This window comes from Lineus longissimus, chromosome 9 (assembly GCF_910592395.1).
Source record: "Lineus longissimus chromosome 9, tnLinLong1.2, whole genome shotgun sequence".
NCBI classification, from domain to species: Eukaryota; Metazoa; Nemertea; class Pilidiophora; order Heteronemertea; family Lineidae; genus Lineus; species Lineus longissimus.
This window is the reverse complement of record NC_088316.1, coordinates 3,931,606-3,957,297: the sequence shown is the minus strand read 5'-3', so window position 1 is coordinate 3,957,297 and position 25,692 is coordinate 3,931,606. Positions and strand designations below refer to the sequence as shown.

The window sequence follows — 25,692 nt, the reverse complement described above, 5'->3', positions numbered from 1 at the left end:
TCAAGGCGAGAGAAACATCTGATTTAAGTACTGCGCTTATTAGATTTCATGTTCATGCCGAAGATTGGCCTAAAACGTGGACGAAAAGAGTGCATTATCGAGTGTTGGAGAGGTCACGTGATTGGACGAGAAACCTGAGCGAAAACAATACTAACTCCAGCTCCCAGAGAGGGAGGAGCTGGAGTCATAAAAACGCATCTAAAGCATCGAAATATTCTGAGTTTTGAAAAATCGTTTTGCGATAGTCCATGAATCGAATTGGGTTTCTTTATAATACCTCCATCGTCCCATCGCTCGACCAACTCCTGAGAATAATGACGTCATTATGACGGGGCGGAGCTTATGCTAATGTATCAGCGTCTCGCCTCTGCGCATGTCACAGCGCATGTCAGATTGAATTGCGACTTCGGCATGTTGGGAGAAGACGATCAGACGAATCTCAGCATAAAAGCGTCAATAACATCAAAATGAGCCGAAATTTTGAAAAGTCTTTAGTGACGTCCCTTGGATGGGGGTATGCTTGGTGGGTTTGGGGTGAAAGATTTTTGGTTTGTTCAGCTGTTTCAGAGAACACTCACACTAAAGTTTGGTAACAGATAGAATGCAGAATTCCAGCAATATCAATATGGTCCCCAGACTGTGTGGTCTGGGGCCCATAATAATGCGCATGCGCACAGGAGGGCAGCCTTGTTAATGCGCATTGAGTTGTTCACACCAAATGCGTATCGGGCGATCCGAATTCTGATGCGAATTCAATACGGTGCTGGAACCGTTTTCGATAAACCGATTTGGCATCATTCCAAAACGATTTCAGTCTGAACAGTTAATACGAATTCAGGTTTTAATTCGTATTCAATTCGTATTAAAACGCAAGTGTGAACACAGCTTTAAAGTGTAGTATTGGCAATCAAAGCATTACTATAATAAGGGATAATAGCGCAATGACAGGCTAGCAAGGTGATTTGGTGCTTAATAGCATATTTGAAGGTCGTTGGGAGTTCTGCTTGGAGAGATCAGGTAGGCTAGCAGTGTCCATTGACGAGTCTGATGGAGGAGGCAGGATTTGACTGATATGCACATTTGAAAAAGTACCTAGGTTGTGTTTGATTCAGCGATAGTGGAACTTCTGTTAGCAGGTCAGCCTCTTGTTTAGGGACAGTGAGTTTAGTCCTAAAATTCTAAATTGGTAATTCCTATACAAATTGACCTCTTTAGTCAGGACACCTCCCAAGCTAGACCCAAGGCTGTCCTTAATGGTTCTAGGACAATTTCTGCATGGACAATTGTCCCCCCCCCTGTAAAATTGCCCCCAGTCAAATTGCCCTAAGAAAAATTTCATGAGATCTTCCTTTTATGAATTATACATTTCATGGTGGTGAATGATCAGTTCTCCACATTGATTCAAAGAATCTTTGACTCTTGAGTTTCACAGAATCCATCATACATAGTCATAGCTAGTTGGTAAAACCTTAACGCAGATTTTGGACGCTGATGGACGCTCAGTTTTGCATCATTGAATTGCATCCTCCGCATTCAATAAATCTCATCCCAAGCAATATGAACCGCATTGGGCCTTATCGAATTGACGGAACAGACTGGGCTGGAACGATTTGGGACTTTTAGTCTGCAATAAAAAACAACGACAGAATACAGGCCGGAAATGATTACCAGCCGGATCGCGGGAATGTTCAACCTGGTCATGATGGTAGGTAATGAGGCTGACCTTAGGGTATTTATCACAAGTCAAGCAATTTTACTGGGGGACAATTAACTGGGGGGAATTGTCGGGGGGGGGGAGGGGGGCTTCTAGGAGGCATTCACGATACACTATCCCCAAGATAGAAGGAGGTCAAAATTTTGTTGGCAAATCCAGGGGTCAAATTTGCCAAATTCAGAGTAAAAAACAAGTTTTTTGATGACCACAGAGGGGACACTCCCCCTGCCCCAAGCTATGGGATCTGGAGATGGTGCAGGGCGGGGTCATATTGGAATAACTTTCCTCTTAAAAATTTGCTACGTGGTTGTGGCGTCCCCGGCAAAACCGCTGTGACTGAACTGCGCTGGCTGTCCAGGGAATTTACAATACATTCTCCCACCTCCTGTATCAATGCATGAAGAATCCATTGATCCATCATCAATTATGAACTTGAAACCATAGCCAATTTTACACACGCATTTCTTATGCAGCAGCATGCGATAGCGAAAGCTGTGCACATTGGACATTGTGCATTACGCTATACAATGTATTCACATACAATACACACTGATGATATAGATGGCCCGCATCAAATTCAAAACCGGCTCAGTAAATGAAACTTCATCAATTAATAGGCCTACAACCTATTTCTCTTAAATAGACATACCTTTATAAACAACACATACTTTCTGTACACATCAAATATAGGAACACTCACTTTGTAATACCTTTGTCCGCTTATCAATCAATGAATGCAACGTTATCAGAAATAAAGAGAACAATTGGTGACAGGCCGCCTGGTGGTGATATATGGAACTGAAATTTGTGATATTTAGACGATTTAAAGGGGAAGTGGCTTTGGAGACATAAAGTGTATGATATATAAAGATAAAGGGTAACTATGCATGCTTTATGGGTCTAGCAGTGTAATATAAGGATACTAGCATTGGGAGCTGCAAGGACTGATTGCGGCTGCGGTATGGCACTGACTTCATGTTCACAGGGATTTGAGGCACTTAGTGTTTAGTAGGCAAGAGAGCTTTTAAAAACATTGCCAGAATGAGAAGAAATACCAACACATGTACCACAATAAAATCATGCATTGGTAGGCCCTAGTTCTTCTTGCCAAAAAGAGGATTATTTGTTGCCCTAATTAACTTTTTCTCTCAAATCCCTGACTAACTAGAGTACAGCTGCAGCAAACAGCTAAATCAGTAAATGTGTATCATAGCAGCACATGATGAGCTAAGTGATCAATTGAAACTGTCGCACGGTTTTACTTTTTCAGGCTGGTTATCTTTCCATTCGACTCTTCGAGCTGGTTAATTTTGAGACGATCTCTTGCCATTCGACTCTTCGAGCTGGTTAATTTCGCGACCTACTCTTCCAGCTGGTTTATTTTCTCAGACGGTTACGCTCTTCGCCGCTGGTGGCAGTCAAGTGCTTCCGGTTTCCGTGTGGCAAAATTTCTGAAAAGATGGCTCAGTATGTTCGCTGTTTTTGCTTGATTTGTAATTTTAACTTCTCATTTGATGCCTTCCATTTGTTGATCATGATGTATTCTATTTCAGGGCAAAAAGTGGGGCGTCCAAATGTACGTTCAAGATCACTCTGACGTCGGATCCAAAACTACCATACAAAGTGTGAGTTCTGATTCTCACTCTTGACTATGTCCGAGTGTCTCTCTGTCTCTGTCTCTCTGACTCTGTCTCTCTGTCTCTGTGTCTCTGTGCATACGTGTGACTTCTTCATGCAGTGATATATGTATGTTATTACACATGACATGTCACACGTATGCTGTTGTTAATGTTACCGTTAATCAACCAGATGTGTTTTGCTGGGCTGAGGTTTTAGGCCAGATGATGATGCCAACCATGCATGCATGCCATGGTGGTCATGGACTGGTCGGATGCGGGACAGTCACATGGCCGTGGCCATGGTTGTGGAATGGTCCAGCAAAATGGTCTGGTTTCAGCATGGACTCCTCATGGCTCTTCATAGTCCTTTGAATAGGACAGAAGTCCATCGACTCCTCATGGCTCTTCATAGTCCTTTGAATAGGACAGAAGTCCATCGACTCCTCATGGCTCTTCATAGTCCTTTGAATAGGACTGAAGTCCATCGACTCCTCATGGCTCTTCATAGTCCTTTGAATAGGACTGAGGTCCATCGACTCCTCATGGCTCTTCATAGTCCTTTGAATAGGACAGAAGTCCATCGACTCCTCATGGCTCTTCATAGTCCTTTGAATAGGACAGAAGTCCATCGACTCCTCATGGCTCTTCATAGTCCTTTGAATAGGACTGAAGTCCATCGACTCCTCATGGCTCTTCATAGTCCTCTGAATAGGACTGAAGTCCATCGACGCCTCATGGCTCTTCATAGTCCTTTGATTGAATAGGACTGAAGTCCAAGGTAAAAGTAATGAGAAACATGAGTTGGTCTACTGGATTTGTTAAATTTAGACGCATCTCAAAGTGCTGCATGACAATATTGCACAAATATGTTTGGCTATTTGAAAACTTTTTCTCAACTTTTCAGGCTAAGTGTTCCAGAGTCAACCCCATTTACTGCAGTTCTCAAGTTTGCAGCAGAAGAGGTGTGTATAACTATCACTATAACCCTGGCCAAACAAATACAGTCTGGCTATGATGAATGTGGCCCTCCCAGTGTGAAAGATGAATGAATAGGGCAGAAATTCTGCAATCCTTTTGATCATTACATTCATTATGAATAGCCAAAGGAAATAAATTCAGTGGCGTATGGCTGTCAGATTTAAAATAAGAAGCCAGTTATCTAACCATACTTTTCTTTCTTTTTGTTATCAGACAATACCTTTACTTTCTTTCAGTTTAAAGTTCCTCCAGCAACAAGTGCAATCATAACTAATGATGGAATAGGAATTAACCCAGCACAAAGTGCAGGTAGGTCTTTGCGAGATGACTTTTCAAATCTATTCTACAGGGATATAGTGGCTAAAAAGGGTTGAACTGGTAGACCATTTTGGTTTCCCACCTGGAAACGCTGGGGAAAAGAATTGAAAAAATACTTAGTCCAAATTCAATTCATTTTCTATGTAAAGGTACCCTCTGATTCCATTTATCACCTCAAAAAAACACAGTGGCTCCAAATACAAAGACAACTAAGTATATATATGTGGAGGAGGCAGGAACCACACTCACATATAACTTAGCTGGAGTACTGATATAAATATTCCAAATGACTGAATATGCTTTTGACTTCAAACCTCACAGCAGCCCTGCTGCTTGAACTAGCTCTCGGTAGGCTGAATGCATTGTACATTCTAGAGAACCACAAACCAAAATGATATAATCATGAATAAATTAAAACGTTATCTTGACCGTCCTACCCTCAATTACTTTTTGGACTGTGACAAGAAACAAGATATTTATTCTGTTTGGCCTTTATACGAGCGTTGCTTAATTTTTTCAGGTAATGTTTTTCTCAAGCACGGAACTGAACTACGACTAATTCCAAGAGATCGCGTGGGTCACCACTTATGAAGAATCGTGGAGAATTAGGACTTACAAATTGATAATCATCTTAGTCATCTTATTGGTAAAGCTTGTGTGAGGCTCAGAAGTGCCGAATTGTCTGAAAATGGAAGCTGTTAGGGAGAGCAGTGGAGGTGAAGAGAGTTTTCAAGACTCGTTTCAAATTGCAACAGGGGGAGAAGGAGCTTTTGAAGTCATTGCTACTGTAAACCCTTTATTTTTACAAGCATAATGTTTTTACCATTTTTGCATGACAAGGTGCAATCGCAAACTTTCGGAGTGCAAAAATGTTTTACCTTAATGGTTTTATCATTTGGAAGATATATCCATTCACAGAAATAAATGAGGCTAAAATCTGAAAACGATGTTTTCATGAACGTTTAGGGCTACAGATATAAAGGGTTCACAGTATTCTTTGAGTGGTCGAAAGAGTCCGGCCAACAATGTGGAATTCGATCTTTTCTGCATCTCCCTTTGGAAAGTAAACCCAACAGGTTGTGTCCCTCCGGCAACATACGTCCCTTCGGTCCTGGATATGACGCTAGTACGGTTTGAGAAATCTAACGCGTATATATGCCTATAATGCCCATCTCCTTCAAAGAAGGCAGTTGAGCGCAACGCAGTGTTTTCTTTGAAGGAGATCGTCTTCATAGGTCAAATCCGTTATGCACTCAACTTCTCAAACCGTACCATCGAAATATCCGGGTGACGTTTTCTTTTCTTTATGTTTTTCTGGCACATTAATCTAAAAGGAAATGCAACTTTTACTGGAAAATAATAGTTTTGTCATAACATAATCTACACGTTGTGTTCCTTTGCGTCTGAAGATGAAACGTTGTTGTACATGTTGTGTGTGCTATTGATGCACCTATGCCAATAAATACTTTGGTGATTGTAAACACAAAAGCTTTATCTATAGGATGACTTGTTCAGTATGTGCCCATAGTAAACTTTAGGACATTATTTCTATTTATTCAAATGTATATTTGTAAATTCTAAAAAACATTGTATGTACGACTCAAAAAACATACAGGCAAGTGGCTTGGTTATCCATACTGTGTCAACACAGTTGAGGCAGTTGAGGGGTACTTGTGTAAAAGGCATATTTCTATCTTTTGCAAGATCCAAATTGATCTTTCTACATATGTAAATCATGTAGAATGTATTGACCATCTTTGGACACACACATGTAGTTAGTTTTGCAAACACTTGGATGGCATGACTGGAATCCCTTGAATTTGTAATCTTGAGTTGTTGGTAAAGGCAAAGTGCCCGTGGTGGAGGGAAGTCAGTGGGAAACAATTGTACCAAACCAGCTTTCCGATATCTGTATCTCATCAGTTGCTTATCTCTGGGTTTTGTCTTCGACGAGTCCAAGGAATGTTTTGTACAAGTGAGTCAACATGGTTAACTAGAATAGTAAGACCAGCATGATTTATCAAATATGTGTTGGCTTGGGGTCTGCCTATGTTTAAGATTGGTTTTGGTACAATGTGACAAAGTTTTTCAGGGTCTGACAATGGGTGATTTCAAAGTCAGTTTTTAGATTTAGTTTTAAAACTAAATGGAACACTAAAACCCTTGATTAAGCCAACATTGAAATGAAGCGGGTTTTAGTTTCATCCTATTTCAAAGTCGGTGTTTGTTGGTTTTAGCATTATGTCCGGTTTTAGCTTAAAACTAAGGGATGGTTTTAGTGTCAAAAACTAACACCGGGACTAAAACTAAAACTCTCCACAACACCAGAAATGAAATCAGTTCTGGTGTTAGTTTTGACACTCAGATTTAGCATTATCCTATTTCAAATTAGGTTTTAGTTTCACACTGAAACCAATTGGAACACCAAGGTCTGATCTTAATCCCAGCTCGGTGTTATATTTGGAAGATTTGTAGTGCATTTGTATTACCAATAAAACTAACACCTTAGGCATTAACACCAAGTGGATTTCAAAGTTGGTGTTGGTGTTAGGGAAAAAAAATCATGTTGTTCGTACCATTTCAAGAAGTATTTGCTGGTATTTTGAACGCTGATGGGAATGATGATGGGCGTGAAAGAAGATGACCAAATTTATATAGATCGGAAGCGGTTACAATAGGGAAACAACAGTAACAACGACAACAACAGCATGTTTGGTTTTTCCAAGGTTTTATCTCTGTCCATCTTGGTGTTAGTTTTACCTGCAGAATAAAACTTCTTCTTAGTTTCAGCCCAGGTTTTAGGTGTTTAGATAAAACCAGGTGTTGGTGTTAAACTAAAACCTCGAATTGGTCTTATCCAGACATAAGTTTTTAGGGGTAGAAATTAAGAATAAAACTGACACTAACACCCAACACTAAAACCAAAACCAACTTTGAAATCACCCATTGAATCCTCTTAATTACAATCATGGTTACTGTCACTCACTTGACAATGGACCTTTTGGAGTAAAGGCAATTTTTGTTTCAAGAATACTGGAGTTTTCTTTGGTCTCCAAGAAATCAAACATTTTTAGCATTTCTCAGAAGTATCTTAATTTGTTCAGATATTAGTCTGCCATCATCTTTGTCGCATGTTTTGTATGGAATATTACAAAATGATGTATAATCAAATTCACCACCATTAAACTGTATTTTACAAAAGAGAATATTGTCTTGAATTTCATCACCTGTTTTGTGCTTTTTTCCCTGATGTGTCCACCATCAAAGCCCTCACATTAAGCAACACCAGGACAGGACTCTGAAACACTGCCTGAGCAAACTGTCACAGCATGAGAGACTCACAGCCTATGGGGAAATACTGCACATGCGAGCTGCCACACCATAGGGCCCGGGGAGAACCCAGGATTGTATTCCAGGACGAACTGACGTGTCTGGAACTAAAATTTCTGGCTCTTCACAAGTTTGAGGCTCAATATGAGATGAATTAATGGCTCATATGCATAAAGTCTAGCAAATGCTTTTACTTCAATGTTGTACAGAAAGGCCTAGTGTAATTGTACATGGAGTTTTAGATAAAAGCATTTGCTAGTCTATTCATATCCATATCACCCAATGAGGTTCTGTTGGATGAGACTAAAAGCTGTGGGCCCTTGTATCTGGGTGTTGATACCAGGGCAGGTAAACACTGGTAGACAGTAGCCTATAGTGGACTATCTGGCAAAAATCCAAATCCGGTTTGACGCCGATTATGATGATGATGATGAATTCGTATTTTAGTGGATTCAAGGGCACTGTTGAATTCCACAAAATTAGAGAGGTGACTCCCTTGCAAACAAAGAGAGCACGAAATGTCTCCCCATTTCCTACCGAGAAGCAAAAAGGCACTACTGAAGAGGAAGGATTACAAGGACTTCAACAAGCACAAGGTAGATACAATCCCAAGTTGGATGTTCATGGACACCAAGAGGGAGGCGACACCCTCAAAAACAAAGGGAGCATCAGATGTCTCCCTTTTCCACAGAGAAGGAAGGTCACTATTGAAGAGATCGCAATGACTTTAACAGGCACAAGGCATTTACGACTCTCAGCTGGATCACATCCGACCCCCCCAGAGGTGAGGGAGGCAATGATCATTTATCACCTTATAACGGATATGTCATCTAGGAGTCCACTTAAAGAGACTTGACGTGATGAACACAGCACTGAGCCATAACTCCATCCAATTACTGCTCACTGCAGGATTGCCCAAACTTCTAAGCCAAACAGCAAAAGGTGTGGTGAGATGAGGCAGGACTGAAGACCAAGCTGTGGAGATCACTGGATCAACTCTCCTGGACAGCCACCTTAGGCCAGGACTTGACGTGATGAACACAGCACTTGGCCACTGCACATGTACATGCAGTAACTCCATCCAACTACAGCTCACTGCAGGATTGCCCAAACTTCTAAGCCAAACAGCAAAAGGTGTGGTGAGATGAGGCAGGACTGAATACCAAGCTGTGGAGATCACTGGATCAACTCTCCTGGACGGCCACCTTAGGCCAGCATGGTGAAATAAACGATGAACTTAACAATGAAAAATTCTTTTTTGTAGACATACAGACATTTATTGGTAAATGGAAAGCATTACATAGATCAAAGTGACACTGCAGCTGAAATGTACACTGATAAGTTGAATAGACAAGTGATAAACTGACTTCACTGATAGAGTTGCACCAAAAAGGACAACAGAGAGTGCAAATAGATTGAGAAATAGAAATTTGGGGTGTAGATTTTAAAATCAGACATGATTTCACAGATTCCAGCAACCTATCATGAAGCGATTTTGTTGGATTGACATTGTATTATGCTATGAACACCCCAATTCTCTGTTTACCGGGAAAATAAGGTCTCAATTATTTTCACATCCTGTGATAAACCAAACTGGCACACTGACTCCTAAATACTAGCAAGAATTAATGAAGACTAGTCATCAATCAATTCTTGATACTAGTAATGAATACACATTTCGAGACATTGTGAGCTACATGTAATGTTGGGGATTGTCCTTTTTATGAACCAGATCTTTTCATCCAATGTATCCTGCAGCAATTGGCTCACAGCACTGCTAATAATTGGTCAAATATGCAACCTTTTACCATGGTGATCTGCTGACATTGTGCCTCTCTGCCTCCTTCAAAGGAGAAGATTTTAGGATTTACGTACACGACCAGTATTAAAGTCATCACGCATTTTACAAATAACTTAAAAATTCCTTATTTACAAAACATTATTCAAACTTGACTATAGCTTATATGTATATCCATAAATACTATTATCAAAACAAAAGCTGATATACAGAAAATGCTTCTGGCGAAAGAGAAGTAGGAAGGCTAAAAGTGTTACGGTATTAAAACAATTTTAAAGCTCAAATAAAATACTTCAATCTAGCGAGAGACCTCCAATATTGTTTTGAAAAGGTGTGTGATAGAGTGGGCAAATTTTCAGTAGCATAGGCAATTTCTGGGGCTCCAATATTTTCCCCGCAATAGATCAAACTCCCCCATTATTGTTTACAGAGCTTTTGATAATGTCCGAGTCAACGGTCTGCTTTCAACTCACCAAAAGATGACAGGGTGGTCAACTTCGATTCTTGACGGCGCTTGGCCTAGCATGTTACTGGTGGTCACTTTCCAGAGTTACATGTACATGCAATAAAGTTTATTCTTGATATGGTGTGAGCAATTGTGTGTTTTAAGTAAGCTACATTTACACAAATCAGCAAATGCCAACAAGTAAGCCTGTACACCAGTGATACATACGACCAGCACATTTTCAAACTTTGAAAAAAAAGCTGTGCCGCACAAAAAAATTATCACAATGAAGCTAATGATACGTCAACTTATATTGACTAGATAGAGTATTAAACCAATGGTGGTCCCAGTCTGCCTTTAACTAAGGCAAATCCTTTAACTACGGCAAATATTCCAGAAAAATCCAATGAACTTGTCCAATGTCTGGCTACATGTAGTACATTTACAAATCGTTCCATGGTCCTTCCGTCTGTGAATCCCTTTTCATGTCCAGAAGATTAATTTCCTGGTTTTCCAGGAGCAATTTTGCTCTAAAGTTTTAAGTCACGAATGCACAGTACCATCACACAGACAAATTAACAACCTCATTAATTAACTAATTGCTTACAATTCATTTGGCACAAAATCGATTTGAACCTGTGACTATTTAGTTTGATTTGCACCAGACAAACTGTTATGCCAGTAAACTCGAAAGGCTACAGGATGGCACAGACCTACGCAAATTTTAGGAAAACACGTAAAAATGTCAGGGGAGCTGCCCAATATTTATGTTGTAGAAGCAACGTAAATGGCAGGACCAGGTCCACAACAGAGTCTTTTGGCTCGCTTGTTTTAAGTTAAGTTGGCATGATGGTACTGTGCACTTTTCTAAACCAATGAGGGAATCAAATTAATATGTAGGTTACAGGGTTGCCAAAAATGGTCTACAGTATCATCAGATTCCTTTGTTTGACAAATTTTAGGCACACCTTTCCCTTGACATGTTTCATGTGCTGTACATGTGATCGACTCTGTCATTTATTCACTTGACAACAAACTGAGAATAGGGCAGTTGGAAAGAAACTGACAAGAGAAAACTGAGAGACTGAAAATCCTTACTAAGCCATCAATATACTCCTTTCACTTCCTTTTAACTCTCAATTTCACCTGTCACCAAGGATTCCGGCAAGTCTATTGCAGCCTGTAACCAGAAATATCAATTTGATTCATCACACTGTCTATATCTGTTCAGCTGATTCATCTGCATAACACTGAGCCACAAGCATCTCAACATTAAGAACTTGACCGTGATAAAATGCAACTAAATGCCATAACCGGTAATAAATTGTCCATTACAACGTCACAGGAAGCAATCTTCAGAGTCCTTGAAAACTTTCAACTATTTATCCGTCTTTTTCTTCCCCGAAGATCTGAAATTATAAAAATATTTTTTAAACAAGATGTTTAAAATGAATGCAAGGTTCATGGTCAGTTCCAAAAAATAACTGTCAGGATATTTGATATCACCCCTTCCTCTAAATAAATGTATTAATGACTAATAAAGTATGAATAATTTATTGACTTCCACTGATGGTGTATTGCTGATAGTTCAACTTTAAACAACATTCAGTCAGTTTAGAAACTGTTGGAATCTTGGTCACTTTCAAATATTAACAGTGATCCCATGTTAACTTCCCCCAATGGCCATCATTATCTACAGAATTTTGATGTTGATCCATGTCCCTGATGTTGCCGACAAAGTGTACCAAGTGTGGTGACGTCATAGTTAACGTCATAATTGACGTCACCGCACGTCACGTCTGCTACTGTTGAGCTGACAACAAAGTGCACGAGTGGAGCATTGAGCTACATTTGACTTCCAAAATGTGGGGGGGGGGGGGGGGGTTTATGACGTCATCTTCAAGGTCTCTCCATTGGGCAGCAAGGATTCAAATTAAGTTGGAAAATGATCCCTAGTTCGAAGTATTGTCACAGGATTTCATCATGCAACAGCTGAAATACACAACACCAAAGCAAAAAGAAGCTGAAGATATTTAGACCATTGCATACACAGAAAAAAAGCACAGATTTTGACCGTTCCAATCATCCAACAAGTTTCCCTCCTACAGCAGTATAACTGAGAAGCATTATTTTCCAGAAAACACAGCAACTATAACAAGCCTGCAGGGAAGTAAGAGTGCCCAGAGCAACGAAATGAAAGAATTTCATTTCAACAACCACTTCCGAGAGCGAGTAGAGGCATTATTATACGCGACATGGAAATCAGTAGGATTCCAACCCAAGTTTTCAAAGCAGACGACATTTCAATTACCACTTCCTAAAGGTATTGCCTTGTACAGAGAGCAGGGTTCTCCACAGGGTTTTAACGAGGTAGGGTGGTACTTTTGATATTCAAGAAGTTTTGCCAGTGTAGGGTAGGGTAGCCAGGCCATACAGAGATCCTTGGCTTTACAAAATTCGAGAGCAAGGTAGGGTGGTAAGTTTCCAAGTAGGCCGCCCTGACAAATGGCCTTGTAGAGAACACCGAAAGAGGAGGCCCACTTCCAGAGGTTGTTATGTTTATGCCACATGTATAAACCATTACTCAGGTTTGTTCTCGGGTATGGCTGCCATGAGGTTTCCACCCAATACTGAACGCGCGTAGGAATCCAAGCCTGGAGTCCAACTTAGTGAGCGATACTCTCTGAAAATAATCGGCTAAACATGCTAAATAAAGAGCTACACATGCTAAAATCTACAGACAATATCAAAACATTATGCTACTAGTTATACAAAACAATGTGCAAAGCATGCTAAATATCTAAAGTAGAGGCAGCAGGCCAGCCGTGATCATCCTGGAGAGATCTGCCTTATTTCCATTTTTGTTAGAACACTTAAGAATTGTCCCTCGCTTTCCTGCTTAGGAAGTTGGGAGGCCTACATCATATGCACCTGTTTTCTCAGTCAGTTGGGAAACTGATGCAAAGTCCCTTAGTTGGGAACTGGAAGCACATTTCTCGTTAAGTTGGGAAACAGATACACATGTGTCTAAGTAAGTTGGGAAGCAACCGGTTTCTCAGTAAGTTGGGAAACAGTACACATTTGTCTCTGTAAGTTGGGAAACAACATGTTTCTCAGTAAATTAGGAAGTTGGTTGGGAAACAGATACATTTCTGTTGACATTGCCCGTGTGAATACAACATTTATAATATCCATGCTGTACATCAAGACTGAAGCTGTCCAAGCATGCTTAATAGTAGAAGAACCGATACCCTTTACCTCAAGTACCTACTTCTTTTTCGTCTTTGGACTGGTCGACTGGAATACGCTACTAGCCGCCATTAAATTCTCAATATACTGGCCAAGCACCTGGTTTTCTGACTTGAGTTTCAGGTTTTCCTCCTTGACAGAATCCACCCGTTGTGATAAATCTGGAGAAATGAATAAGGTAAAGTTTAGGATTTCTCAATTGATTACATCAAGGCTGAAATAGCTTAGCATATACAGTGGAACCTCTCTTAGGGGACACCTCTCTATTAAGGACACCCTCTCTATTAAGGACACCCTCTCTATCAAGGACACCCTCTCTAGGGACACCCTCTCTAGGGACACCCTCTCTATTAAGGACACCCTCTCTAATAAGGACACTAGTTTTGGTACCAAATTGGGTGAATCCGTTCAATTTGACCTCTCTAATCAGGACACCTCCCTATTAAGGACTGCACTTGTCAGTACCAAGGATGTCCATAAAAGAGAGGTTCTACTATAGACTTAAAAAACTTTTGTTTCCAGCTTTCAGCAAACTCACCATCCAGAGTATTTTGCAACTCCATGACTTGTGTAATCAGCCTCTGCTTTTCCTCTTCATCATCTGGGTTTGCATCAGGATCTAAACCTGAAATAAACGATAATAGTCAGTAGGGTTCAATCCTTTATTTTAGCCAGAATCGAATTACAGTAAACCTCATGGATCAGTCCCCACAGAAAATGTACCTGCATAATGCGCCGAGTGGACTTTTTGCCCAACTTGAAGAGCTGGAGAGAGGAATCATACCAAGAAAACATACATTAACATGATTAAGAATCTTGAACTTCAGAAAGGCCAAAACATTTCTCATTCAAGAAAGCCACCCGAAGATTCCTTAACTTAGATTATTATTGTCGCTATTGGAGAGGATATCCTTCTAACAGAGGTGTTCACTAAGGGACACCTCTTTATCAAGGACAACCTCTCTACTAAGGACACTAGTTTTGGTCCCAAAGTGGTAGTTTCCATTCAATTTGACCTCTCCAATAGATGGTACTTGTCAGTCCCCAGGGTGTCCTTAATACAGAGGATCTACTGTACAGGTTCACGTTGACCACTGCACAATTCCTACTCACTATGTGTTATGGTGTGGTTGAGATTCGTGTCATTCTGATTCGTTTGTGATAAGTCATTATGCGCCAGAGCATCTGGAAAGAGGAAGAACGATTATAAAAGTAAAGTTTGTTTATTATAGTGTCACCCCTAATGAAAGGGCCAGCCAGCTTATTGGCTTATGAGACGCTCTTTGCTTCCAAACTCCTATCTCTAATGCCAGGCGCCTGGCGAGAAGGCAGTTTGTACCCTATATTTAACAAGCTGGCGGCTAACCAACCGGCCGCATCGGAAAGAGGTTACCAGCAGGCCTCGAACCTTCGACCTTCCGTTCACGAGGCGGGCGCCTTAACCACTAGGCCATCGAGATCTGTAATATCAACATCAAACTGCAATAGTGTTATTGCCAAGGAGCCATTACCTGTGTAGCAGTGACTAAATTAACATTAAGACAAGTTGATGAGTCACTGTCATGACCAAGTTTTGTCCTTTCCATACAAACCTCTTTTTATATCAAGCAGAAGAGGCCAGCAGCAAACTTAAAGATTAAGTTTGTCACAATACTTGGATTTGACCATAACAATACACATCTTGCACCCAGGTGGAAGGTGAATGGAAAGGAACACTGGTTGTTATGACAGTATTATTTATTGGACAATACCGGTTACGCTGCCGCTGTAACCACATCGTGAGAACTCACCTGAATCACTGTCACTCGACAATGGAACACTATACATGTTGATTTGGGAAGGATCAGACATCCTCATAGAACCAGGAGGGCGTGATTATTCCGCTGCAGGGCAAAGGAAAATGGTTCAACGAAGTCACTTGGCCAGACTCCAGAAAAACACCCAAGTCCCAGGAAAAATCCACACACCAAAATCCGGATTGGGAAATTTTCTGGAAGTAAAACGTAGATATTTCAATCACTATTCATCCGATCGCTATAAAACTTGGTACGAATACGCACAAAGTACAGCTCTATCGACATAACGTATAAATTCTAAATAATTTACTTCTAAAGTGTTATTATTTCGACGAATTTTATCAAAACCAGGAAATCAGAAATGAAAATCTACCATAGACTTGTGTACCACGTGACCACCACGATGACGTCACCGAAAGTGGGAAGTAGACCGCAATAAATCCAGCATTGGTCGCATTTCGCGGCGATATGAGATTCACAAATACGTCTTATTTCTCGTAACATGAACATTGGATATTTGTTTTCTTTACGAGGATTAAAAGTTCTTGGTATGTTTCATATTTCTGCGATTCGTGTTGTCTGTGCGTTATGTTTTCGTAATGTTTGTTTCATTTTAATTAATTTTGACGGCTCAAGATTTGTGAACTCCGTTACTTATTTGCATATGGCCACGTGCTGTGCAGTCATCCGGTGTGGTATGAGCATATTCGAACAAGATTGGATTAGCGAACTGTTAGGGAAAGTAAATTCGATTTTGATGGGGGTGGCGCGGCCCAGGGGGTGGCTTATACTAATTGTCTTTGTTGAACAATGATTAGGAGTTTTGCATATTGTGAATAGTTTAGTAGCCTAGCCTATGGTGATTTGGATTTGTTTAAAAAAGAGTTTAACTAGTGTCTTGATAAATCTGTGGAATAGGGCCTCCATCACTTTATGAATTACTCTTGCTGTCTTGTGTTGTTTTTTGAAAGAAGAATACGCAGAGAGCCAATTCTAATTTTTCTAGTGCAGGTACTTTTTATGACACAGATGCAGAGATGAGAGTATACAGTAGAACTTCCCTACAAAGGACACCCTTGGACTGGCATATGCTGTCCTTTTCAGGGAGGTGTCCTGATTACAGAGGTCAAATTAAATGGAAACAACCAATTTGGAACCAAAACTAGTGTCCTTAGTAGAGAGGTTGTCCTTAACAGAGTGTGTCTGCTAAGGGAGGTTCTACTGTACATGTAGAGTAGAACCTCTCTACTAAGGACACCCTTGGGACTGTCACATAAGTAGAAAGTACTGTCCTTTAAACTAGAGAGGTGTCCAGATTAGAGATTCAAAAGAATAGAAACAACCAACTTGGGACCAAAACTAGTGTCCTTAATAGAGAGGGTGTCCTTATTAGAGAGGTTCTCGCTAAGGGATGTTCCACTAAATACTGCAAGTTACATTAAAAAAATGGTCCGAGCGTGAGTCAAGTTGACCTTTCTGCTCTCCATCATACAGTTGTATTTTATTGAGGTGACTTGAGGAAGTTTTTGTATCAAAGTCACAGATCCTTTGTACTTATTGATTGACTTTTCCTGTTGACAATGACAGAACATTTTTTTATTGTTCTTCATGCATTTATTGATTTACATCTTCACTATAAGTTTCCATTAGCCTATTTACTGGTCTTTTACTATACCAATTTACTCGAGCTGAACCACACTAGTATTTTTAAAGGCTATGTACATCACATATAACGGGAAAAGGTTTCATTAGGAAACCTCATGATATACCTATTCTAAAATCCTTGACCTAAAAGTAAAAGCATGATTTTAAACGGTAGTAATGTTGGCTGGCCAAGCCATCTTTACTTTTAGTAGAGTGGAACCTCCCTTAGTGGACACCTCTCTATTAAGGACAACTCCTCTAATAAGGCTACTAATTTTGGTCCCAAATTGCTTGTTTCCCTTCAATTTCACCTCTCTATTCAGGACACCTCTCTATTGAGTACATTTGTCAGTCTCGAGGGTGTCCTTAAAACAGAGGTTCTACTGTACATAAAGTGAAATCAGGAGGCAGTGAGGCCACTAAATGATGATGTCATGGTTCTTGTCACGGCCCTCACCTAATTTTGAGCCTGCACCAAAACAGTCGATCTCTTTTACATAACACATATTTTTTACATATTTTTTTTCTCTCACTAATTATCATCAAGACTTGTGGACAGGGTCAGAGCAGCAGAAAAACACAATTAAAAGTGAAGCTCAAAACCTGATGATGACAATTTTCCAATGCCTCCTCATGTTCTATTTTCTGGCAGGTAAACTAATTTCAGAGAATTTGTGTTTTTCACCAGTAAATCATGGTTTTATTGCGAACTGAAATACATGCACACAACAGTCTATTATGTTGTGTTTTATATCACTGTCTACACCATATGTTTGAACAATAAACCTTTCTTGCACAAATCGTGATGTGTTCTAAAACCAAGTGCATACAGTGGAACCTCCCTCAGAGGACACCTCTATTAAGGACAACCTATCTATTAAGAACAACCTCTCTATTATATTAAGAACAACCTCTCTATTAAGGACACTTTTTTGGTCCCAAATTGGGTGTTTCCATGGCAATTTGACCTCTCTAATCAGGACACCTCTCTATTAAGGACAGCACTTGTCAGTCCAGAGGGTGTCCTTAATAGAGAGGTTCTACTGTACTTGCATGTAACTTGTAAAATGTCATGCAATGAAATTGTTGATAGAACCCTCGGAATAGAATAAATTGGGCTCTCATTGCTCCAGGCATCAGTTTTTACAACTGTAACATATAGTAGTTCAAATCACTTCAGTTATTGGTGATCTAATTAGAGAATGTACAGTGCTTCATGGAGTCGAGTGGTGAAATTAATTGAACAAAGTTATAAGACAACACGACTGCTAGGATTCTGCCCTGTCAGTCATGTCAGTGTGGTTTTTAAAAGGCTGTCAAACTGATTGACATGAGTACAGCACTTAGAGTCTGCCTAAGTAGACACCTCTCTATCAAGGACAACCTCTCTATTAAGGACAACCTCTATTGACAATTCAGGACAATAGTTTTGGTCCCAAATTACTGTAGAACCTCTGTCAGCGGATACCTCTCTATCAAGGACAACCTCTCTATCAAGGACAACCTCTTTTGACAATTCAGGACAATAGTTTTGGTCCCAAATTACTGTAGAACCTCTGTCAGCGGATACCTCTCTATCAAGAACAACCTCTCTATTAAGGACAACCTCTCTATTAAGGACACTAGTTTTGGTCCCAAATTGATTGTTTCCATTCAATTTGACCTCTCTAATCAGGACACCTCTATTAAGGACAGCACTTGTCAGTACCGAGGGTGTCCTTAATAGAGAGGTTCTACTGTAGTTGTTTCCATTCAATTTGATCTCTCTAATCACCTCTCTATGAAGGATAACACTTGTCAGTCCCGAGGGTGTCCTAGTGGATTTATACAGTATATTGTTTGAGTGCAAAGCCTATTTTGATAGGACACTCTTCCCAAAGGAAACCACTTTGGTCCCAAATTAGTAATTTCCATTGAATATGACCTCAGTAATCATGACACCTCTCACGATTTAAGGGTACCATTTGTCAGTCCTAGGGGTGTTCTTGATAGCGGGGCTACGATGTTATGAGGTTAGATTTTGCTGACAAATGGCTTGTGTTTATGCTGAACTTAATAATATTATGCTGAGCATAAAAGAAACATGTTTATCCTATTACATGCACTAAAGCCCCATCACTCCCATTTACAATCATTCATTGGGGCAAGTTGGGGAGCAGTTATCACTCCTCATGGAAAGAGATGTAATGTATGAGACAAGATCACCATTGTTTTTTAAGCCTTTTAACAGTTAAATTGTCCATGTCTGACCGCGACGCATCAAATACTGTGTGGGGTAGTGGATCTGAAATTTTGATATGATATTCCGGACAGTCGGGCAAGTAAATGGTGAAAAGTAAACTGGTAGTTGACCACGGAAATTTTTTGATAATGGACAAATTGATATTTCCACTCTTTTCAGCCAACTGGCAGAAAAATCTCAAAACACTGCTCTTGCCAAATTAGCAAAATTCAAAATTAATTTTTTTCATCAAATAATTTCTTTATATCTGTAGACTTGCCACAGCAAATATTTTCTTCAATATCTCTCCAAATATGTACTTGATAGTTAAAAACATACTCGCGTCTAATTGATAGGCCTGGAACCTCCAACCTATGAATATTCATTGGTGGCATTTATTGTCTCATATGGACATGATGGATAGTGATTCAGCCCCTCACAGTGATAAACAGAGCTCTCCTGCAATTTTCAAATGTGAAAGTTGTCCCTGCCCTCTTTGCAGCAATGTTATCTTGGATCAGCCTCTCCCACAGTGGAACTGGCAAAAACTCATCAATATGTTCAGAAATCAATCAGAATAATTTCTTGTGATTACCAATAACACCTAAATTAGGTCATCAGAATATCAACAAACAGTTATGGTTACAAAACTTTTTATAGCTGATTTAGTCGGCAGAAAGCTACTCTATGTCATACAACAGTCATACATTTTTGTTCCAATCATTCTTGGCATTAATTTGTATCATCTGTGCTTTTAAACTAAGGTCTACGCCATCCATGCTCATTCCTGTCAATTCATTTTTTGTGGGACAGGTAGAAATTTTAGATCTTGCCCTAGTGCAGTTATCATGCAAGTTAAAATTTGGAACTGGGCATCATAGTAATCAGTCCACATGACAGTCTTGTTGAAATCTAAAAACAGATAAAAACAATTGGAAACCTTCAAATTCATGTTCTATTTTAAGTTTTTTGGCGACTACTTGACTCCGTTGTTACTGGGGCCTGGCGCGAGACTGGGTATGCGCTTTATGGTGCAAGATCCGGTGCTCACCCCAGCGCCGGTCCAGTAATAGGACGCAATGATTGTGATGTGTTTGTCATGACGTAGGCGCCGCTCTCGTGTAGTGGCTGGGACTCTTGACTGGCAGTCAAGAGATTCCGGGTTCGATCCCCACTGTCGGCGTGAGACTGTAGGCAGGTCTCGTGGTCTTACTTGCCTCTCTGCACCCAGGTGTATAAATGGGTACCGGTCAGAAATGCTCAGGTTGTAGCGCTGGTTGAGCAGCTCATCTGTGGTCTACTGAAAGGTTTCAGGACAGGCCGGGGTTAAAAGTGGGATGATATTATAACCAATCATAGTTGATATCAGACTATAAACCCAAAACTTTAACTTTAAACCTTAAAGAGATCCATGCGTGGCACAAGTCTTTATGTGGTAAAATAACTAAATTGGTGTTTACTTCTTATGCAGCTCATTGGCTACATAATCAACTACCTGAGGGGAACTGGAAACTGCAAAAATTTATCAATGGAAGCTTATTCCCGCCTTAGGTTTTAATTGGACCATTCAAAACTCCCCATTATTATAAGCGTTGGCTATAGGTTTCCTTTGATACGGTTCTTAGTCAATTTCTGCGGATCTGTAGAGTGATTTCTCTGCAGTACATGTAGAGAAGGCAAACGTGTAGTTTACGTTCGTAGCACAAGTAGGACTAGACAATTGAAGTGCTCGCATAAATGTGCACCCATAATCACTTGAGCTCCTTGAACAGGGGGAGTGACGTACCCTACCCATCTGTTGTCTAAAATATTTCAGCTAATCGATAAAGCCCGTAGACGCTATGAGTCAGTTGTACATGTATGCGGCGAATGCTAATCACAGGGTAGATCTGGGCCTGTGCCAGTGCCTGGCTGCCAAGTGCCGAGTCAACTGGATTAACAAATTTAACTTTTAGCTCATGAACATTTTGATAACTACCTAAGTATTGCGCCATTTTATTTTTCTGCAGTTCACAAACAAAAAATTAAAATATTGAGGATTCTTTGTTTAGCGGATTACAAATTTCTGTCGCTTTTTCCAATCGAAATACTTTTTATTGCGTTTTTTTTTGTTTTGCAAATTTAAATATATTTGTGAAATCTGCAGAAATAAAACGCTCGCAAAAATTTTGTGGTTTAGAGTATCTTGAATGGCTTATTGCAGCCAGGTCTGTGTGCGATTGAAATGGCCCAGGTCTCACAAAATGTCGTACGAAGCAAAAAACTGCGCAAGAATCCCCCCCCCAAAAAAAACATCAAGATCGTCGTGATAACAAGATAGTCATTGCTTATCCTCTCCCTTTATCAAGATTTGAGAGAAAAATGTCGAAACCGTAAATAACTCATCTTTTTCATACGTACCCCATAGAAAAAATGTCCTGGTGGGATCCCACTGGGATATCAATGGGATCCCACCTGCGATCCCAGTTCATAAGTGAGTGGGATCCCGGATCATATCCCAAAATAATCCCGACCATAATTCCTAACGGGACAAGACTGGGATCCCGATTAGGTCCCAGCGGGATCCCAGTTACTTTTTCTATGGGGATACTGATATGACATGTCATGGCGAATAAAAAACACAAATCACCTTTTTAATCCCCCCCCCTTAATGCTCTACCTCTAGTACAAAATCGGCCTCAAATTTACAAAATGCTCCCCCCTTTCGTTGCATACATACTAAATAAGAGGCCCTTTTACATCCATCTTCATGATCCAACAGGGTTAACGGGATAAATGTCATCAAGTTAATTAATTGACTACCGGAAAATGTAATTCTCATGTGGCTCACGTTCATAAACCGACATTGTCAGTGCAAGCGGGGGTTGACATCGATCAATTTATTCTTTGTTGACGAGATAGATGGGATAGACGTATGTTGTCATTCGTGCATGGTTCACCTGATGTCACCACACCATTAAAGGCCTACGCCGTTCATTAAAAATGTTGAATTTGTAATTGAATTTAAAATGTCCAATTGCGGAAATACGTACTAAATATAAATATCAACATTGCCATATGAAGTCTGATATACAAATACTATGAATACCAAGTTTAAACAAATTTGTATTCACAATAACTGCACTACGGCATTGTGTATTTAGTGGATTTCTATTTAACTGGACCACCAGTAATTACGAACAGTGTACCCTTTTAAAGGCCTAAGCTGTTTGACTGTAACATGTGAAAGTCAACTTCTTAATGCCTACGTCATAAGACCTTTTGTATATCTCAAAATATTGTTTACTTTTGCTAATCAAATGGCATTTCGACTCAAAATGATTTCTTCATGCTTTTTGGTGACGCCTTCCCTTTCCATGTCCATCCGATCGACCATCTGATCTGCATGATCCAACATGGCCAAATGCCATCACTGCAAAGGTCACGAAAGTTTTTTAAGCGGCCGTTACCTTTGATGATGATTTTCCGATCCTGTGTGACAATGTGATCTCTTCAGTCATGTCATTCATGCCGATGAATGACTTTTTCTCCTTATCCTTTTACCAGAGTTTGCGCAAAAATATCCAATAGTAGTCGTGACACTGATAAAAAGTAATGATGTTTGTATCAGCAACATTGATCAAATGCCAAAGTGATTTTTTTCAAGGATCTGACATGTCTGTTGGTATGAACAGTAGAATTAATTCCCCAGATTGCCGAGAATCTTTTCAGGTATTCCAACTTACCGAGCAGACTGCCCTGGATAGTGCTTCTTGAGGCCCGGGAGAATGGATGCCTCACGAGGAAAACATCCAAAATGTGTGCTCCTCAACTGTACAAGTTGACCTAATTTCGGTCAATTTTGACCTAGTTATCAATTCCACAGAGGTCAAACTCTAAAAGTGTCATTGATGGTGCCACATTTTGTCATATTAAAAAGTCAGTTTAACATGTCTCATTCCATCTACCGGTACCACTAAATCATTCCCAGGTGAGCACAATGTCCCCAGGACTTTTCGATTTTTCACTCGGTGATAGACTTGAAGTGAGTGCTTTTGTTTGCGTTGAAGTTTGCGTCTGATGGTGCATTCATAAAAATTGAGAAAAGAAAATGCTCACGGAAATGCCACGGTTACACTGTCTTTTTTTCTAGGGTTTTTAATTGGGAAGAAATTACCCCAATTTGTATTTTGTACTTGCAGGAAAATCACAGAGGAATACATTTATGAATAAGTGGAGTGCGTTCGACCGACTGGGTCATAATTGATACTTCATATTTGGATATGAAATGATTACCGGTATGCTATACTTTCTGTAACATGAGTCGGATTATGTGGATTACGCATAGACATCATGGCAGGAAGTGATATCGGTGTCACCAGTCTGAATACAGGACTACCAGATGGATGGGAAGCACGCGTCACTTCGGCTGGGAGGATCTTTTATATAAAGTAAGCTAAAATATATTTTTGCATCATTTTCTTGCTTTTAATGAGTAGTTATTTCTAAAATAACTAATTTGAACTCAGTTTTTTTCTTAAAATTTCCATTTTATGTTCATTTTGACATTCTTGGCAAGGCCAGTTTAGTGCATTATTGGAAAGTGGGATACAGTAGAACCTCTCTATTAAGGACACCCTTAGTGCATTATTGGAAAGTGGGGTACAGTAGAACCTCTCTATTAAGGACGCCCTCGGGACTGACAAGTGCTGTCCTTAATAAAGAGGTGTCCTGTTTAGGATGGAAACCACCAATTTGGGACCAAAGCTAGTGTCCTCAAGTGAGAGGTTGTCCTTAATAGAGAGGTGTCTGCTATGGGAAGTTCCACTGCATTTGGTTTTATTGTCAGATTCTTGATCATAACTGTCAAGTGCCAAAAAGCACTGTACCTACTTATCTCTGCTCCTAAATCCCATCAAGTAGTGTCTGAAAGCCCAAAACGTGTTGCCTCCTGGTAAAGATAGCAATTTCAGACACATATTTTAATCTTTCAAATTCTGATTTAAAACTTCAATTGACAATATGTCCCTACCGAATTAGGCCATTTATGGCAAGAAAAAAACATGTCCCCACCATAGGCAAAGAAATTACATTGTACATTGAAAGGCACGTCATGTGTGTAGCTGGTGTAGGCTTTCCCAGGTCTCCTTTCCAGAAACTATTCGTGATACCCATCCTAAATATTTGAAAAAAAAGAGTGCCCACTTTGAAAACAAAACACGATTTCTGCTGGGCTCTGCCTACAGGTAAAGCAAGCTCTCCACTCAGTATCTCGCTAATAGAGGTGGCTGATTTGTAAATTCTTCTGAGCATGCTGCTTTATTCAAGGTGTAGACGAGCATAGTAATGGCATGAATCATATTCAGAAGAACCGGTCTTTCATATGTGAGGGACGAACCTGATTGCCTAACACATAAATCTACCTCTGAATGTTCATCACATGATTCGATCATATTACAGTTCACACTTGTACAGAGAATCGAGGAACCTCGATGTATCTATCAGTAGAGCATTTGACCGACAATCTAAAGGTCTGTGGTTCAAATCCCAAGCAACTTGATTTTGCTGTATTTTGTATTCTTAATTTTCATATTGATAGAGCTTTTCATAACGGCTCAGTTAAGGCATATTTAGAAGGCCGTAAGACCATTTGTGACCCGCTCTAACAAAACTAGGCGCTTGTTGCATCTGAACTTGACAGGTTGATACGGACTTGTTGTTCATTTCCCTATTGTAGACCTTTTGTGAAAATCTATTACAAACTGATAGGTCTACAATAGGGAAATGAACAACAAGTCCATATCAACCTGTCGAGTTCAGATGCGACAAGCGCCTAGTTTTGGTAGAGCGAGTCACATTTGTGTGTAAAATTAAATCAAATTTCAAATTAAATTTCAAATTAAATTTAGAATTAAATTTAGAATTAAATTTCAAATTTAAATTTCAAATTAAATTTTTCGATTAAATTTCGCCAACAAATGCAATATTTAGTCTATCTCCAAGTGAAATTGGGCAAATTTGCCAAATGTTACGGTTACAAAATTTTTGCAGTTTACAGTATATCATCAGGTTAGAGGTATTACTGTAAATAAAGTACATGTCATAGCTGTACTGGCTGTTGGTGAAAAAATAAAATGCATCGATCAACTCCACCCGCCATTCACATCACCTGCGCTAATTATAGGGTATTGTTTAGTATCAGGAGGATGGCAAAGTGTGTTAAGTACAGTTGAACCCATGGCGCAGTATTTTCTATCAATCAATGGTCATGACGGAAGAAAATCAAGAAATTTTCTAAGCCCCAACTGTTGCAACATATGATAATTAGGATGATTTTAAAAGCACTTTGTCCAACATTACCCAAAGTGCTTCTCAATGTCACCTATCTACAGCTTTTGGCCGATAAACTCCCTCAGAGTAACTGCAAACTGCTGCTTTGCGCGGCGCTGAGGACTGACTACCACATTTTTCTGCCAGTGTGTAGCTTTTCCTGGATGAAGAGAAGCAAGGATACAAATTTAACGGTGCCGATCCTTTCGAGAGTCAATCCCGCTACTTCCTGATTGTGAGCTCAGCCTATGCCATGTATGACACTGCTTTC

The 25,692-nt window shown here is 39.9% G+C and overlaps 4 protein-coding genes across 9 annotated transcripts in view; 2 read left to right on the top strand and 2 right to left on the bottom strand.

Annotated features, from left to right (window-relative positions):
* Positions 1 to 2,462, bottom strand: part of LOC135493971 (uncharacterized) — a 104,999-nt gene extending 102,537 nt beyond the window's left edge. For 2 of the 3 annotated variants that reach the window (XM_064781672.1, XM_064781678.1), the window contains exon 1: positions 2,364 to 2,435. The gene's annotated coding sequence lies outside the window, so the exon portion shown is untranslated. Of the gene's footprint in view, positions 1 to 2,363 lie in introns of all 3 variants that reach the window. The other variant, XM_064781673.1, reaches the window with a different exon arrangement.
* A 669-nt stretch (positions 2,463 to 3,131) lies between these two features.
* On the top strand, positions 3,132 to 7,852 carry LOC135493973 (ubiquitin-fold modifier 1). Its single transcript, XM_064781680.1, has 5 exons — positions 3,132 to 3,181; positions 3,268 to 3,339; positions 4,238 to 4,295; positions 4,548 to 4,620; positions 5,150 to 7,852. The coding sequence occupies exons 1-5, from the start codon at positions 3,174 to 3,176 to the stop codon at positions 5,218 to 5,220; spliced, it is 282 nt and encodes a 93-aa protein (XP_064637750.1). The 5' UTR covers positions 3,132 to 3,173; the 3' UTR covers positions 5,221 to 7,852.
* Positions 7,853 to 9,210: 1,358 nt separating this feature from the next.
* On the bottom strand, positions 9,211 to 15,655 carry LOC135493642 (short coiled-coil protein B-like). Of its 3 annotated transcripts, none has more exons than XM_064781130.1 (7): positions 15,621 to 15,655; positions 15,242 to 15,441; positions 14,565 to 14,636; positions 13,990 to 14,076; positions 13,474 to 13,612; positions 12,787 to 12,885; positions 9,211 to 11,611 (listed from the first exon to the last, which is right to left on the bottom strand). In XM_064781130.1, exons 2-7 carry the CDS (start codon positions 15,306 to 15,308, stop codon positions 11,581 to 11,583), a joined length of 495 nt encoding a protein of 164 aa, XP_064637200.1. In that variant the 5' UTR covers positions 15,309 to 15,441; positions 15,621 to 15,655; the 3' UTR covers positions 9,211 to 11,580. The 3 variants fall into 3 exon arrangements, with proteins under 3 accessions (XP_064637200.1, XP_064637198.1, XP_064637201.1); XM_064781128.1 differs by having other exon boundaries at positions 15,558 to 15,641; XM_064781131.1 differs by lacking the exon at positions 12,787 to 12,885 and having other exon boundaries at positions 15,558 to 15,641.
* Positions 15,656 to 15,723: 68 nt separating this feature from the next.
* Positions 15,724 to 25,692, top strand: part of LOC135493223 (uncharacterized) — a 210,670-nt gene continuing 200,701 nt past the window's right edge. For both annotated transcript variants that reach the window (XM_064780333.1, XM_064780332.1), the window contains exons 1-2: positions 15,724 to 15,795; positions 23,294 to 23,542. In XM_064780333.1, the coding sequence (XP_064636403.1) occupies positions 23,445 to 23,542 (98 nt within the window). In that variant the 5' untranslated portion in view covers positions 15,724 to 15,795; positions 23,294 to 23,444. The remainder of the gene's footprint in view (positions 15,796 to 23,293; positions 23,543 to 25,692) is intronic.